Source organism: Haliotis rufescens, unplaced genomic scaffold (assembly GCF_023055435.1).
Source record: "Haliotis rufescens isolate VD_foot unplaced genomic scaffold, xgHalRufe1.0.p SCAF_3, whole genome shotgun sequence".
In the NCBI taxonomy this organism is placed as follows: Eukaryota; Metazoa; Mollusca; class Gastropoda; order Lepetellida; family Haliotidae; genus Haliotis; species Haliotis rufescens.
In genome coordinates, this window is record NW_025964001.1 from 27,371,688 (window position 1) to 27,390,237 (window position 18,550).

General features: G+C 40.4%; 2 protein-coding genes across 2 annotated transcripts in view; both read left to right on the top strand.

Annotated features, from left to right (window-relative positions):
• Positions 1–8,864, top strand: part of LOC124146263 (claspin-like) — a 36,855-nt gene extending 27,991 nt beyond the window's left edge. Inside the window, exons 21-30 of the mRNA XM_048403968.1 lie at positions 226–355; positions 1,527–1,638; positions 2,133–2,251; positions 3,547–3,720; positions 3,960–4,081; positions 5,000–5,127; positions 5,852–5,924; positions 6,568–6,662; positions 7,095–7,250; positions 7,837–8,864. Coding sequence (XP_048259925.1) covers positions 226–355; positions 1,527–1,638; positions 2,133–2,251; positions 3,547–3,720; positions 3,960–4,081; positions 5,000–5,127; positions 5,852–5,924; positions 6,568–6,662; positions 7,095–7,250; positions 7,837–7,962 — 1,235 coding nt within the window. The 3' untranslated portion in view covers positions 7,963–8,864. The remainder of the gene's footprint in view (positions 1–225; positions 356–1,526; positions 1,639–2,132; positions 2,252–3,546; positions 3,721–3,959; positions 4,082–4,999; positions 5,128–5,851; positions 5,925–6,567; positions 6,663–7,094; positions 7,251–7,836) is intronic.
• A 1,450-nt stretch (positions 8,865–10,314) lies between these two features.
• On the top strand, positions 10,315–17,207 carry LOC124145035. Its single transcript, XM_046514684.2, has 6 exons — positions 10,315–10,727; positions 11,722–11,878; positions 12,948–13,118; positions 14,374–14,489; positions 16,137–16,254; positions 16,705–17,207. Exons 1-6 carry the CDS (start codon positions 10,450–10,452, stop codon positions 16,789–16,791), a joined length of 927 nt encoding a protein of 308 aa, XP_046370640.2. The 5' UTR covers positions 10,315–10,449; the 3' UTR covers positions 16,792–17,207.
• Positions 17,208–18,550: the final 1,343 nt, after the last annotated feature.

Consider the following 18,550-nt stretch of genomic DNA (forward strand, 5'->3'; position numbering starts at 1 on the left):
CTGGAATATTGCCAAAAGCGGCGTAAAACCATACTCACTCACTCACTTTAATTTTCAAGACACAAGGGCCATGTATGCAACTTTGGCCAAATGAGTGCTTGAGTAACATAACCCCATGTCTCTTCATGGATTACTGATGTTTTTGTGCTTTAAAAACACCCATTTTTTTTTTTTTAACAATATTTACATATCCATTTGACATCATATTCAATCTTGATCTTCCAGAAAGTCAAGATGACAGTAAGAAGTCGTCGTGCAAGCAGCTGTTTGGCAACAACGCAGATTCTGCCGCTGATGCAACACAAGGTGGCATGGATGAGTTGCTGGGTCTGTGTTCAGGGATGTTCCCAGGAGAGTGAGTAACACTTCTTAGAAAGTATTGTCGGTTCATAGGTTTCCGATATACGTTTTCTGACGGCCATGTTTAATGCAATTGCTCTCGCTATAACATCACACAGAAATTGTAAATACTCAGATGATGGCTTGCTATTCAGAGAAAGTCGCCTTTTATGAGCGAATGAGATGTTTTACTGTTGTTCATGTGATTAGAGAGAAAACTACAACTGTCCAAAAATCCATAACACGGGGATACACATAGGTGTGGAAAATTACTTCATCACGAAAAGGTCGGGGGTATATAGTTAAACCAAGGTTCCGTCCGTCAGAAAACTTTGTCAGCGCGATTTCTCTTAAACTATTCAGTGGATTCATCTCAAACTTAGTACAGTCAAAAGAAAAAAATTGTTTTTATTAATTTTCCATTTTTTTATGAATTTTTCAAACCTTAACCCTATACATTATATAAATTGAAACTACTGACACACTAGGTGGGTCGGGGGTATTAGTGAGCCATGCTCACTTTTGCCCTTGTTTCATGATAGATTACAGCAGACTACTGATGCATCATTGTCAGTAATTTAGTTCCCTCACATATTTGTTCAGTGTCAGATAGAGAGGATGTTGGGGATTCTGGAATCTGACACAAGATACTCTTGTAGTTCATTGATGTATCTCACATTAAGCAGACACGTCAATACTGTTAAAGATGCGTTAGACCCAACTCACTCTCAAGGCATCACATACCCATGGGATTCAGGGTTAGAATTGGTCCTAAGCAACCTCTGCTGGCTGCAAGAGGCGGCCAAATGGATCAGGTCATCTGACTCAATGACTTGGTTCATAGCGTTTCCTTGTACCCCAGTGACATGGACCGTTGCGGACAATATCAATCTCAGGATTGTCTGGTCCAGACTTGATTATTTACAGACGCTGAAGGGCGGTCGGGTAGCCTAGTGGGTAAAGCTTACGCTCGAGTTCAATCCCCGACATGGGTACAATGTGTGAAGCCCATTTCTGGTGTCCCCTGCCATGATATTGCTGGAATATTGCTAAAGCGACATAAAACCATACTCACTCACTACAGACGCTGACATACAGCCTGAATGTTGCTGAGTGATGCGTTACAAAACAAACAAACAATAAGATCATGGCATAACATTTGTTAGCAAACTGACCATGTACTTCAGGGCCACTCAGGGCAAGTCTCAGGGACGCAAGAGGAAGCTGGAGGAAGATGAGGAGAGTAATACGTCCTTCACCTTGCTCTCCGACAATGAGGCTCAAATGGACAGTGATAAGGTATGACTACAAATATTCCAGTAGATACTCAATCTGTTTGATGGAGATCTTACATGCCATTTGTATAACATCTGTATGAAGCTCAAGATCTACAAAACTTATTTAGTCATGTTTAAGATTGGTTGATAAGGTTTGACTACTCAATCTGTTCGATGTTGATCTTGCGTTCTCTTTGTAAAACATCTGTATGAAGCTCAAGATCTACAAAACTCATTTAGTCAGGTTTAAGATTGGTTGATAAGGTTTGACTACTCAATCTGTTTGATGTTGATCTTGCGTTCTCTTTGTATAACATCTGTTTGAAGCTCGAGATCTACAACACTCATGTAGTCGGGCTTAAGATTGGCCAATATTTTAGACTATTGACTGATCATTTTCCTAAGAATGTTATGAGGCAGGTAATTCATGAAGAATAATATCTTGGAGAAATTTTCTGAGGCAATGTGTTTTTATCAAGCTGTTTCCTGATTCCTTGTCACTTGCAACTTGTGCAGGATGAGCTAGCTGATGATGAGAATCCTGATGAAGACTATGATGAGGTTGATGGAGACATTCCTCAGAAACCTCAACAAGTGACAAAATCGTTCCGAGGGTTCAGAGGGAAGATAACAGGGTAAGAACTGCTGTGTGAGAATTGTTCTTTTGTGTGTTTGTGTTGAATGGATATTATGTTAAGATTAGTATTGACAGTTAACATTGTACAGTATGACAATATTAGTACAACATAACTCCAGCTTCAAAGACAGGTGAACACTAAGTATTCGTCAAGTCACCATGGTCAGCAATGCAGGCTTCAAGGCGGCAGGGCATACTACTGATCAAAGAAGTTAGAAAGTCGTGGTTCATGCTGTCCCAATATCGGACCACCTCTTCTTTCATTTCAGCAATATTTGTCAGATTATTTTTATTGACACTTTCCTTCATAAGCCCCCAAACATTTTCTATTGGATTGAGGTCAGGGCTGTAGCTTGGCCTATCTAATAATGTCATATTTTGGGTCCGAAACCAGGCCTGAGAATGCTTTGAACGATGTTTTGGGTCGTTGTCTTGCTGGAAAATCCAAGAATTTCCATAGAATACTTGAGCAGATGGAAGTAAATGTCCCTCGGGAATATCTGTGTACTGCTCACTGATCATATTCCCTTCAAATACACACAGGAGCGTTGCCCCTAACACAGATATGCCACCCCACACGTGAAATTTTGGACTGTACTTTGGGCGCAGATACAAAGGTTTTTCAGTTTGTTTGGTCCAGAATTTTAGTGTATTAGGAAAAAGCCACACAGAACTTTCATCTGTTAAAATTTCTATGCTCTAAGCACCAGTTCAACCTTCGCTCGTTTTGTTCAGGTTTCATGATCGGTGATGGAATTCCTCAACTTTTCTCCCAACCTATTGCATGCAGCTCAGTTCTAATTGTCTCCTTACAGACAGCCACAGTTCCTCTATCAATCATATCCAGTCTTAAGTTTTCACAGAGATCATATTATGACTAAAACATTATATGATAACAATTTAGCACTAATTAACTTAAGCATATGTTTGGTTTTTTTTCCCTGGTTTTAATCATTCATTATGCTGTTTCAATTTATCTTTTAATTTCCTTTAAACATCTTGTTTGTTAGATTTGGTCTTCAGCAACTCTTGTTTGTCGTAAGAGTCAACTAATGATATCGGGTTGTCAGGCTCACTGACTTGGTTGACAGCTATCACTGGATTGTGTGGTCCATGCTGGATATGTATCTAAGATAATATTTAATAGTTATCAGCAAGATAGCATCTATGTGTATCACATTGGATGAAATAGATTACAGTTGTCAGCATGTGTTATTTCATCCCAGTGTTAAAGTAAGAAGTGATGTACCAAGAACACATTGCTGACGAAAACTGTGGATTTTTTGTATTCAGGAAAATGCGACAAGAGTTTATCGAGGATGAGGCGGAGTTGTCCGGTTCAGAGGCAGAGAGTGATGAAGATCTGGACCTCCCCGAGGATGAGGACATCATGGAGATGGAGCTGGGGGACCAGGATGTAGCGATGACCGAGGACGAGCTCCGCAACCAGGTTGGACGAGCCCATCTGTGAGTACATATACATCTCAACTCTGTGTAGACATTCTCATGCTTCACAATAAATACCTTCAATATTATGTAATTCATGAAGTTTTCATTATTACCTTTATAAATATTTCTCTGTTTTATAAAATCATACTGAAAAAGTGACTTTAGTGTCGGCTTGATTCATTAAAGGTAGTGTTACGTAATTTCATAATCATCATTGTCATCTAGGACTTCATGAGTATATTGTTACCCGTAAACAGGAAGGAAACTATCGATGCCGACAAGCGTGAGATTCTTCGACTACAAGAGATGTACCTGCCGGATGGAGATCTGTACTCAGAAGGGGGAGGCAGGATGAGAAGGTTTAGATGGAAAAATATGGGTAGGTTGCATTTTTAATGCTTTCATATTTATGGTTCAAGAAATCATTGAAGCTGGAAATAAGATAAGCTGACTTAACTTAGGGGTGGGGTCTTTGAAAATTTGTTTACTTTAGTTGTTAATGTACCAAATCGAAAGTGTTGTTGGAAGACATGACATGACATTCTAGTGAATGCAATATAATCTGTTATAGCCTGGTCAAGTGGGTTATAAGTAGAAACTGAATTAAACTTTTTGTCAGCATCGTTAAACTGGTAATTTTGTCTGTTTTAGTTATTGTTTCTTTCATAATTATTACTATTATTTAGTTGGCTAACTTCCAACCCAAGGGGGTATGGGTGGCCCAGTCATCTAAGGTGCCATGATTCGCTGTGCAGAGTTGCGTCCCTAGGGCTAGCCAGAAACCTATGATAGTTGTTTCAAATTCCGGTTCGCCCCGGTTTGTCATCACCATACCCGTGCTCATGGGTTTCACCGAAGTTGTAAATGTCTGAGACCTGCATCACTTTTCTCCCACATTAAGCTGACACGCAGTGATATAACTGGAATACTGCTAAAAGCGGCGTTAAACACCACTCACTCACTCACTCACTCACTCACTCACTCACTCACTCACTCACTCCAACCGAGACTTCCACAATATGTAATACAGAATGGTCGTCTTCCTGACGATTGTGCTTACAAAACTGGTAGAGCTGCATTCTTCAACTGTGCCATGATCCATTGTTCGAGGGCTTGAATTCCAGATTTGCCTTTGCTATGCTTATGGGTTTCACGGAACTGGCAAAACTTCTGGGACCGAGTCACATTGGTCTTTCCTTCCATGCTAACAGACACAATGCGATATGACGGACACAGCTTAAACCGATGTCACTGGCTAGGATGTACTTGTTCATGGACTTACATGCCGGTGTTTCAGATGACGATACCCAGCAGGACATGTTTGGAGGTGGGGGGTCTGACGAGGACGCACCAGAGGAGGATGCTGACGAGTTAAAATGGAGGATGGAGAGATTTGAGAGGGAGAAGTTTTTACAGGAAGAAAGGGTATGGAATGTTGGAGATTTACACTGTATTTACCTAGTCTGTCAATCTCATAAAGATCAAATCTTAGTTCTCGTTACGCTAAACAAAGATCTAAGGACATCACAGTAGGGGTCACGTCACAACGACCTTTCATCCGACCAATCAGAGCGTCGCTTACCAGATCATGAAAGTGGCAGTCGGAATGTGATTTCTAATCATGCATCCTCAAAAACTTTAACACGGGGTATTCCGAATGATAGTTATGGGTTTAACGACTGAATCCATACAATCTGGACCATCTATTAGCAATTCCAGAATATTCTTTTGTTCAGATTTCAAATTTTTAATCGAGAATTTGTCAAAATAGGTTTTGAAGCGCAGTTGCCAATTGCAATTAGGGCCGTAAAGCACAAGAAAGCTTGTCCTCTGATTGGTCATTCCATTGGTCGGTCAAAGTTTGCGCAAGGTCGGTCCGACGTGACCCGTAATGGGATGTCCTCAGATCTTTGTTTAGCAGCGGCGAGAACTTAGATCTTATTTTAATGAGATTGCCTAGTCTGCTAGAATGTCAATGATCATGATTATGTGCCATAATACCCTGCGAGGATGAGACCTTGATCTTAATACCAATCACTGGTTCAGACTTTATTATTTACAGGCCATCTTCAAATAATTGGAATGTGAATGTGACGTTTAATAGAAAACAATAAAATGAAACAAATGTGTATCATCTTTTTGTTTGCAGGAAAAAGATGAGAATGAAAATGCAAACAGCCAGTTTTTCAAGCTCGGAAAGAAGTTTGCTTTGAAAGTAAAAGGTATCCTTGTTTTGTTTGACGTGAAAAAGTAAATACTTGAAGATGATTCTAACTGATGGGAATCCGTGGGGATTCCGGGTAAGAACATAGGTGGTCCCCTGCTACCTAAGCTTGTTGTATGAGGCAACTAGATGGATTGAGTGGTCAGGCTTAGTGACTTGGTTGATTGCATGTCATCGTATATCAACTGTATGGATCAATGCTCATGATGTCAATCACTGGATTGGACCCGTGAAGATTCCGGGGTAGAATAGGTCTTCAGCAACCCATGCTTGCCGTAAAAGGTGACTATGCTTGTCGTAAAAAGGCAACTAACGGGATCAGGTGGTCAGGCTCGCTGACTTGGTTTATGCATGTCATCAATCCCAATTGCGTGGATCGATGCTCATGATATCAATCACTGGATTTTCTGGTCCAGAGTCAATTATTTACAGACCGCCGTCATATAGCTGGAATATTGCTGAGTGCGGCGTTAAACAAAAAAACAACCAACCAATCACTGGATTGTCTGGTCCATGCACGATTATTTACAGGGCGCCCTCATATAGCTGGAATATTGCTGAGTGCGCCATTGAACAACAAACAAACAGTTGGAAATGTTGGTTATGCTTGCTCTTTCATAGAAAGTTAACTCTGTTTTCAGATCCCGTGAAGATTCTCCCTGAGAGACAATGCAAGAAGCCCCAGGCTGAGAAGAAGGCTGCCCCCAGCCCAGCCAAGCCGGCACTGAAACCAGCGGTGCGTACTTTACTTACACACCACCAGGCTGTGTATTTGTTGATAGTTTTTATTGAACCTGTGTCGGACTAAAAAATTGAGCCACACACCTCCATGTTATGAGTGACTTAGATCAATGGAGTAGCTTTATGGTTATTTCCAATCCTTCATCATGATGTACAAGACCAGGGCCCTGTTCCACAAACAGATCGTAGAGCTACGATTGTCATAAGTCTTTGTTAAGACTAAAAAAGATAATAGTTGGTTCTCAGGCACCGCCCACATCATCATAAAGTTCGCTGCACGCTTCGTTTTTGTTTCCATTTTTTAAAAACCAAAACAAATCCTCAAATATTCCAAGTCCAATGGAAGTAAAAAATGCATGTAAGGTTGTAATAACTGAACCATGCATTCTTGGAAGTTTTATATTTTCATAGTGCACATTTGTTTCAGAATCAGCGGAAAGGGTCATTCCTCACACGTGGTAAAGAAGCACTGGCAAAGATTGCCGAAAGAACAAAATCTGGAGTCAATCCCAATGCCACGAGACATTCGAAAAACTTTGTATTCCAGGTTGTCTCCCCTGAAAAATCTGAAGCTGCATTACAGGTTTGTGTTATAAGCAAGCACCTGTCTGATATTGTAATAGTTGTACTGCATATAGTGTGATGTGCATGTTTTTCTTCCCACAAAGCAGACTATTATCAACATGGAAGAATTGAAATTCCTGTTTAACATTTGGTTGAGGCGATTGCTGTGGGAGCTAGCTCTATGAACATATTCTTAAAGTTGTATTTTGTGTGGCAGGGACTTACTAAGCTGAAAGTATTTTTTTTTTAATCAGTACATTAAACTGCCATATTTTCTTGATTATAATGCAAGCTTTTCCACACAAAATAAAGCTGTGTTGAGGGGTTGCACATATTATGTGTCTTCAATGAGTTTTGATGTTAGGTATTGACATTTTGATCAGTCATTAATGATTGTGCCATCGACCATTGTTAGTTCAAGCAGTCATTACACGCCTTCTGTCTGAGAGTCCCACTTAATCATAAAATATGGTAATGACTCCATTGTTTGGTTTTTTTTTGCTGTGTGTAGAGTTTGTATTTAATTTCTACATTATCAGTATTGCTTCTAAATGTTCTAAATTATTTGGTGGGTGTTGAACATATGTATATATATATACTTTCAGTCAAAGCCAGTTTCCCGTCCAGCAGCGCACAAGAGGCCATCTAACTTGCCTCCTGCTAAACGCCAGAGAACCAAGACACACGAGTCAAAGTCCAGCAGTAGTATATTCAACCTCCTAGAGAGGTGACATGACAGTGTAGCAGCCTACTCATAGGACATAACCTGTCACCTCATCTCGAGAGGTCCCATGCTTGTTGAATGAAGATGTTTTGTGTGACGTGTGTACGGACTGATGATGTGGATACTTGTGCTGTTTGCCACATGTGTGGTTGGCCTCGATTCAATTAATTACAGTACTGTAAAAGGCGACTATGCTTGTCGTAAGAGGTGACAAACAGGATCGGGTGCCAGGCTCGCTGACTTGGTTAATGCATGTGATCATATCCCAATTGCGTGGATCGATGCTTGTGATGTCAATCACTGGATTGTCTGGTCCAGACTGGATTATTTACAGACCGCCATCATATAGCTGGAATATTGCTGAGTGCGGCGTTAAACAACAAACAAACAAGCAGCTATCATGTGGCCAATACATTGCTGATGTTGGCATCTCACGACATCCACTCACACGCTTCACATCATCTACACTCCAACAAAATGTTTGGACTACTGTTGAGATGGCATGCTGGAAGATAACAAAGGGGACATATGTTTAATAGCTCAAATATGTATAGATAACATGTTATCATTTGAAAGAAAAGATGATCATTATTTATATGTGAAAAATAAAATATGTAAAAAAAAACCAGTATGTTTGTCACAATCAGTATTGAACTGCTTGTACATTCAAAGCAGGCACAGGTCAGTTGTTTTTTATGTCAGTGCACATGTGCTTGCTATGTATATATTATGTATATATTTGTTTATTTATCATCTGTCCAGTGGTTTCACAAAGATTCTAAATCTGATGCATGAATCACAAATGTGTTCTTTATTTGATTTTATGAGTCTGATAGTTTGTTGTACATAGTGTCAGAGATGTATATGTAATATAAAATAAAATACTGTGAAATAAAGATAGCAACAACATTTGTTTGTTTGTATTTTTGTTGTTGAACGCCGCACTCAGCAATATTCCAGCTATATGACAGTGGTCTGCAAATAATCGAATCTGGACCAGACAATCCAGTGATTGACATCATGAGCATCAATCAACACAATTGGGAAATAAGCACATCCATCAACCAAGTCAGCGAGCCTGACCACCAGTCCTGTTAGTTGCCTCTTACGACAAGCATAGTCGCCTTTTACCCCTGATTTTTCATGGGTCGATAGCTACAACAGAAAATCAGGTGTTTTTATAACTTTTTATATAAAGGTGGAGAAATCAAGGCTTGGATGATATACCATGTGGTGGGTGGGCCAATTCTGTTTATGGCCCAGGAGTGTTCTATGGGCCCTGGAGTCAAGTTTTACAGAAGACCTCAAGTATATAATATGCCTAGTCCAGACTAATACAAGTGCACGTGCACGTATGCAGGCACGCACACACACACGCACACGCACACGCACACACACACACACACATGTGAATACACTTGCTATATAAGTGTGGTAAATCTGATTTCACCTCACCACCTGAGGGGCACATGTAATGGCACATGTAATGGAACTACTTTCACTCGACTGCAGCAGCATGATGAAACATCTCGCTGTAGGAAAACCTAACAATACCTTTGATAACTACTGATGCTTCAGTGTTCTACTGCTGATGACAGCCGAATGTAAGAACCTGGAAACACTCTTCACAAAACAGGATATAAGTATTCAAATTCTTATCCTTCCTACAGATACTATTCCTACATACTCAACCATCAGTATTCACTCGGAGTTAATACTTGCAATTGATAGACCTGGCTTTCATTGATCAGTCAGTTTTCAAATTCAACTTTCTTCATCTCTGAGACCACATGGCCAATGAAGCTGTAAATCTGTTTCTATTTTATGGCAGAACAATTCTGATCTGAATATAAACATGGAAAAGTAATATTAATATTTGTAAAATTATTCTAAATTAAGATCAGTCATACAAATGTCAAAAAGAGAAGAAAAAATATATAGATGTAAAAAAAACATTCCGTATAAAAATATTCCTTCCACACACTGCCTTACTGAAATAATTTATCAGCAATATCACATACCCTGTATACAAAGAGTGGATGCGGTCCTGTTCTGCCCTGCAAGAACTGAGTTGGGGAGAATTTAAGTGACTTATCGGTTATCCCACAGGCCTATAATCCCATAAAATCAACAATTTTATAATAATAATAATAATAATAATAGAAAATTCTTGTTTTGCCTCATCTCTTAAAAGTTCAATATTTTCAATCGTCGCTATGCCACTTATATTACAGAATGTTCATTCTTTATGATCAGCTATAAAGGCTGACAAGCTCCTCACAGCGATAGCCCGTTCCAGGGAGTGTAACGAGGGTGCTGTTGCTGTGAGGAGCTTGGTAGGCTGAAAGGGAGGGGAGATAACTCTAATCACATGTAACGTACATGTAAACAAACTTTCATCTTCCTGCTTGGTTGTGCAATCACAACAGAGGTTTCTTACCATGCCAGGATGTAATCTGAATTTGATACACAGATACGAGTTCTTGTATCAGACATGACTTCCGAGTTTGTAGCGGGGACCGAAGCCGGCGCCAACGAGGAGGGCGAGATACTATACGATGCGGGGGAACTGAAGCATGTGTGTTGTCCACAGGAGGACGGGTTCGCCCAGGAATCGGTCAACAGGACCGACATCCTAGACTTCGGGGACGAGGGATTCCTGCTTCACGGTCTGTTGAGCAATCAGGAGTGTCGGCATTATATTGACAAGGGAGAGGAAGTGGGTTTTGAACCTCTCATCGGCGTGAAGGAAGAATACAGAAGTTGTCACCGGTAGCTGCACCGTTCACATCACTGTCGTGTGCGTGTGTTCTTGTGTCTGTGTGTGCGTGTGCGTGTGCGTGTGCGTGTGCGTGTGTCACACTGTTTTTATGAAACGGGCATCAAAAGTAATTTCTTTCTCATTCACCAGCTGTTCAGACGTAACGATTATTAACGGCTTCTTGTAGGACTGGGACGAGTCAAAATTTACTACCCGGGTACCCGACCCCCTGTTACCCGACCCTACCCGGATACCCACTGAAGGTCTCAAGAGATACACCCATAAAACGATCTGGTCATGCATACACTAAAGTTGACTGAAGCTGTATCATTACTCAAAACGTATAAAAGTCAGAAGTAATGTGCCTATAGTCAGAAAGATATCCGAACATTAACGATTTGTAGGTAACGATGGAGTTATAGTATGGCTTTTTTCTCATTCAACAATATATCACATGACTAACCACGGCCCTGAGTAGTCCTGTGGGTACCCGGGTCCTACTCAGTACCCACCCGACCCGAGTACCCGAGCTACCCGTCCCAGCCCTAGCTTCTTGTGTACAAGGTGTGACAAATACAGGGGCAACGTGAGGTCATTAATATTGTGACGTCATCACGTCATGTCAACAATAATGTCTATTTCGTCAGCAACATACTTTTTTAAATAGGTGTGGTTATTCTGATTTTTAGTAACTTGCTTTTTGTGAATTATATACAGATATATGGATACAAAATTTACTAGACTGGAAAGTCTCTGTTTTCAGTATGAATTGATGAAATCCTTTAGAAAATCTGAGATGTTTTCTCCTCATACCCGAGTGTTTTGAATTCTGGTAAAAGAGTCTCTTTTTATCACTCTTTTTATAACAATTCTTTAAATTTCTTTGTAATTTGTTTGTTTGCTTGTTTAAGTGATGTGATAGAGAAAGTGTTAGTTGTAAGTGTTTCCGTATCATAAATATCACACATTAAGAATAAAAATTGTATAAATGTATCTTCTTCTTAGAATTTCCTTCAGGAGTCAGGAGCTAGCGAAGCTTCTGTGGGCAAGACTGGAGCCCTTCCTGTCCAATACTGTCATTGACGGTGACCCCAAACAGAAGCATATACAAGGCATTGACTACCTCCTCCAGGGGACATGGCAACCATTGGGACTCAATCCGGTCAGTACAGGACGTGCACCAGACAGACCCTAAAAACAAGCATTTATTCATTGTTGGATCTGGGGACATAGGCGGCCCAATCGTTTAATTTGCAGCTATACACTGTGCAGAGTTGCATCCCTTAGGTGCGCAGGAAATGTGTGATTGCGAGTTCAAGTCCCTGGGTCACCCTGTTTATGATCCTTGGTTTGTCCACACCATGCCTGTGCTCATGGTGCTTGAGGGTTTCATTGAAGAAACGTTGTAGGACCTGCTTTCACCGAAATCAATCTGACATGCCAAGATAGAACTGAAATACTGTTCAAAGTGGTGTAAACCCCCCCCTCACCACTGTGTTGGTTCCAGGTCCACACGTGTTGAACAAGATAACATAATAGTCCATGGTTTGAACATGTTGAAGATACTGTACATGCCATAATTAATTACCCCCCTTCCTAAATACTGTCACACATTTCTGTATTCTGTACTTATTTGCTGATTACTATTCAGTTCACAAAATGTTTTTATATGGCACTTATTATGGTTCATTCTGTGGAAAACAGTGTTTTATATGGCTCTTATTATGGTTCATTCCGTGGAAAACAATGTTTTTATATGGCACTTATTATGGTTTATTCCGTGGAAAACAATGTTTTACATGGCACTTATTATGGTTCATTCCGTGGAAAACAGTGTTTTATATGGCACTTATTATGGTTCATTCCGTGGAAAACAATGTTTTTATATGGCACTTATTATGGTTCATTCCGTGGAAAACAGTGTTTTATATGGCACTTATTATGGTTCGTCCCGTGGAAAACAATGTTTTTATATGGCACTTATTATGGTTCATTCCGTGGAAAACAATGTTTTATATGGCACTTATTATGGTTCATTCCGTGGAAAACAATGTTTTTATATGGCACTTATTATGGTTCATTCCGTGGAAAACAATGTTTTATATGGCACTTATTATGGTTCGTTCCGTGGAAAACAATGTTTTTATATGGCACTTATTATGGTTCATTCCGTGGAAAACAATGAGGAAAATCACTCCAAATGACATGACTCATTTACCTGTTTCCTCCAGGTGTTCCGACTATGTCGTTACCTGCCAGCGGGACACTTCAGCCCCCACTTTGACGGTCACTTCTCCAGCAGCACGGACGAGCGGTCACTCCAGACTCTGATGCTCTACCTCAATGGAGACTTGAGTGGGGGAAGCACCAACTTTGTGGATGAGAAACAAGTTCTGTACAAGGTAGGTAGCAACTCGTACAAGAAGTGTACTCCCTGTGAAGCTTTATGTGTATCTAATCTTCGCAGACCCCTGAAGATAAGGACTACAATTGGTCTTCAGCAGGTGAGGTGAAATGGGGTTTAACGTCGTGTCCAAGATTTATTGCACTTATATAGCGACGTGCGTGCACGTGTATGTGTGGCTGCTTGTACTAGTCCGGACTGATGCCGATTTATAGTGCTAGCCCACTGAGATACCATGCCGCAGTTTAACATGAATACCCCACTCAGACACAGTATACTGACTCCGAGCCGACCAGTCCTTGTTTTAGCCCTTTAATGCCGAACGCCAGACAGGGTAACAACAAGTCCCATCTGGTCTTCAGCAACCCATGCTTGTCATATGAGGCGACCTACGGGATTGGGTGGTCAGACTTGATTGATGCATGTCATCATATCTCAATTGCGTATATTGATGGTCTTGTCAATCAGACCGCCTCTTTGGTCTAGTGGTAGAGCATCTGCCTGGTCATGGGTTCAATTCCCAGCCACGTCATACCTAAAAACGTTAAACGATGGTACTTGTTGTTACCCTGCCTGGTGCTCGGCATTAAGAGGCTAAAACAAGGACTGGTTGGTTTATGGTCCGTCTACTGAGACTGAGTGGGGTATTAAACTGTGGTATAGTATCTCAGTGGGCTAGCACTATAAAATCGGCATTAGTCCGGACTAGTACAAGCAGCCACACACACACATGCACATCGCTGTATAAGTGCAATAATCCCTATTTCACCTCACCTTCTGTCAATCACTGGATTGTCTGGTCCAGACTTGATTATTTACAGACTGACTTCATATAGATGGAATCATGCTGAGTGCAGCATAAAACAACAAACAAACAAATATACAGCATTCATTGATTGATATGCCATTTTGATAAAGGTCCAACATACTACCGATATCTCTTGGACATTTGATACAAGCACACTATATTCCTTTAGGTGGTCACCACTGTTCTGGGTCATACCATAAGATACAAAGCAGAGGAACCAGTTAAAAGTGTAGTCCAATAACAACAATTTACCTTTTTCTAAGTGTATATGTGGCATGTTTCCTAGCTGTGGTAAATCTATACCATGGCTACAGACATAATATGTAAACTTTCACAGTTGTAGCCCTAAAATACAGAATGTTACAAAGGCAAAATAGTTAAAATAAAAAATGGAGAACAAACCATAAGAAAAAGACAAAGCTAGAGAAACTGTGTTTGTGTTCAGGATGAGACTGGCAAGTTCTGCGCAGAGGAGAAGAACGTCTTGTATCGCATCCGGCCTGAGCCGGGCATGGCCATCGTCTTCAACCATCACCGCCTACATGAGGGGGAGAAACTGGGGTCAGTGGAATGCCAGGCGTTGACCTTTCAACAACCTGACACACGAGTGCTGTAGATCATAAGATCAGATTCTTCTTTGTATATAAAAACATATCTCTGATGATTTACTTTTTTCCATACTGCATTATGTAGATATGTTTTCATCTTACAGAAGTCATTGGTTATTAGAATATCAGTGTAGCAATTTTTGGTCCATATGCACTTTATTAATTAACTTTATTATGTGCCTACATTTATGTCATTTCCCATTTTGTCAAACACTTAACCAGAATGAGTGACGTAAAACATACAAACTGTAAGGCTTAAAAAAATAAAAGAAATGGTTCTCAGGCAATGTTTTTTTAAAATAAAGGGTTGCCAGGTTGTGTCGGGGTTGGAGTTGGGGGTTTGGGGATGGCGGTGTGTTTAAACAAGTATGTAACCAAATAAACAGTTGTGTAACCAAAGAAACAGTTGTGTAACCAGATGAACAATTGTGTACAATCAACCTGGGAAAGGGCCTCCCTACATAAATGTATTCCTTGCTGAGTAAAATACTGAAATACTGTAATGACTACCGTTGGACTTGGAATATTTAAGGATTTAAAAAAAAAGAAATTAAAATGGAAATAAAAATGAAACGTGCAGTGAACTTTATGATGATGCGGGCAGTGCCTGAGAACCAAGACTATTTTTTTTTAGCTTAATGTACCTGTATTTACCATGCCTTGAACCGTATTTCAGATATAAATATCATAGTGCGTCAGTTAAATGAGGGAAGAAAGCCCAAAGTGATGCAGGTCTGAGATGTTTACCATTTTGGTGAAACCCACATCAAACCTAGAAACATAATCAGGCTGAACATGAGCTTCAAGACCACATTCACTGGTTTCTTGCTTGCCTTAAGGACACAACTCTACACAGTGAATTATGACTGGGCCACCCTACCCCTTACAAGATACAGTTGCAGTAACATTATGACTGGGCCACCCTACCCCTTACTCGACACCCTACCCCTTACAAGATACAGTTGCAGTAACATTATGACTGGGCCACCCTACCCCTTACAAGACACCCTACCCCTTACAAGACACCCTACCCCTTACAAGGTACAGTTGCAGTAACATTATGACTGGGCCACCCTACCCCTTACTCGACACCCTACCCCTTACAAGACACCCTACCCCTTACAAGACACCCTACCCCTTAAAAGGTACAGTTGCAGTAACATTATGACTGGGCCACCCTACCCCTTACAAGACACCCTACCCCTTACAAGACACCCTACCCCTTACAAGACACCCTACCCCTTACAAGACACCCTACCCCTTACAAGGTACAGTTGCAGTAACATTATGACTGGGCCACCCTACCCCTTACAAGACACCCTACCCCTTACAAGACACCCTACCCCTTACAAGACACCCTACCCCTTACAAGGTACAGTTGCAGTAACATTGTGACTGGGCCACCCTACCCCTTACAAGACACAGTTGCAGTAACATGAGTTTGGTGTCAGTGCTGACACTGGTGTTTGCAGAGAATATTCAGTAATGAACATGTAACATTGATCCTGAATTGAAAATGCATTGAAAATCAAAATTACTCTGATCAATGAAAGTACATTACAAAAGGCATACTGTGATTTATTGATACTCTGTTGTTTAGGGATGGCCGGAAGTATATTCTAAGGACTGACATAATGTTCCGCAATGTGAGTCCCCGTACTTGTTCCGAGGCGGACCAGAAGGCCTTGTTGATGGTACAAGATGCTGAACGCAAAGAGGTGAGATACGACAGCACTTGAAAAATGTGCACATAAGTGTTAAACACCTCATGTTTAAAGACAGTGAGCTAGCCCGGTTCTCTAAAGATCCTGTTGGAGTACAATGTGAAATTAAGTGTTGATGTCTGCTGCTGAAACAGCGGTGATGTTTTGTTACCATGGTTACACTTTGTCAAATATTGCTGAAGAATTAGGAAATCTGAGTTGGGTGTTTTTGGTTTAATGAAGAAATCATGAGAATGTGTTGATTCCAGAAGTAGAATCAACAAGCCATGAATATAATTTCTCCATGATTTTGCATATTTACATATAGTTGTGTCAGTTAACTTGTTTAAAATATATGTCCAGAATGACCATTGAATTCCTGGCTCAGAATCAACTGCATCAACAATAGCATGACGTCACCATTATGGTTTAAATGATGTGAATCAGTGTGAACTATTATTTCAGGCTTGTGGGGAGTGCATGGAGGCAGCAGACCTGTACAGGAAGGCCTTCAAACTGTCGCCCTCTTTAGCCAAGGCTTATGGAAACTGACAGTCACTACCAACAACTTGTACACTGGCCCAGCTTGATAGACATGCAGCAGGCACCACAAACTTTGCTAAATGTCTTCAGTATTTACTGGGACATCCTGCCTATGATCCTGTGGAGGTTCCAGCTCTGATGAAAATGTGGTTGGAGAGGTCAGTCAGTCATCGTTGAGGCCATCAGCTCCTGGTTTGCCAAGTTCATATCGATTATAATCGACATACCTGCAATATTTCTGGATGCAGAATAAAACAACATTCACTCGTACATTCCTATGCTCATAGGATTTCCTGATGTAAGGAGCTGTCTGTGATGTGACTGTATACTACTCAAAAGAAGTTAAAGAGCATGACATTAACTATAGTCACATGAAAATATTCTTTTGAGTGGTATATTTGAAATATTTTGTTAATAAAACTATTATCGACCATTCTGTAATTTTGTCTGTAAACATGTAACAACCATGTGTTTTGAAAAGCAGTTTATTTGTGAAGCAAAATTAATACAAAGAGAGCATACCAGTATGAAAGTCCAGCTTCCTACTGTCCGGTAGCATTTCCGTGTCGGAAGAGTGTATAATACTGTACAATACAAGCAGGACTGTTAGAGCATCAACAACATGCGAGACACATCCTCAATAGGTTCCACATATGGCCAACTTGATGCAGAGACAGGAAAGTATCAATGTACTGCCAAAGGGTTCTGTGGTTCACCAATACTCAAGGCTTCAACTGGTCAGAGCAACTGAATGAACCAACAAACAGACCAATGATCCAGGAACCTACATCTTTACCATGCAGAAATATGAAGAAAACAGTTTCATCAGAATAATGTAGAAAATAACAGTAAATGACATTCATAAAACAAAGATGTTAATGATAAATGGCTAAATTTCTGTAAAAGTATTTAACAAGTGTGATATGTATTAGCCTTCACAAACTTCACAACTAGTATTACCAGGTCCTTGTTTCAATAGCCAAGCAATGTAAAAAGGGTGGCCTATTTTGCAATTAGAAAATCTCAAACAGGCCCTTTGGGAATAGTTTTAATAAGCAAACATTTTATTGAAATACATCCAACCCCAAACCCCATTCTAGTCCCCTAGAATCAATGACAATCCAACTAGCCTCCTGATTTGTCAACACTGTTAATATATTGTCCAGTGCTGACATCTCTCAGAGTTATCTCATTCAGATAATGTTTCATTTGACTGGTCCTTTTCGCTCAAAGACTGTTTTGACATCATAATATTACAAACAACAAATAAATAAAAACATCAGGATTAAAACAGTTTGGAAGAAGGCATATAAATAAACAAGAATTGTAGAACCCCTAACCATTATTGTTCATGTATTATACATACTGAAATGGAATATATGAAGAATGAAAATCAAGGAAGAAGTTTGGAACACTGAAAGCACAGGTTTGTCTGTTACTTGTTTAACGCGAACTCAGCAATATTCCAGCTATATGACGGCCGCCTGTAAATATTCAAGTCTGGACCAGACAATCCAGTGATTGACTTAAGCATCAAACCACACAATTAGGATACAATGACATGCATCAACCAAGTCAGCGAGCCTGACCACCTGATCCCGTTAGTTGCCTCTTACAACAAGCAGAAGCCTTTTACGGCAAGCATGGGTTGCTGAAGACCTATTCTAACCAGGGTGTTCACAGGTCACAGGCCACGGGAACTTCTGCTGACGACAAACTACCACTTTACATGAACTGAAAAATTCATTGGTTCACAACAGAAACTGTC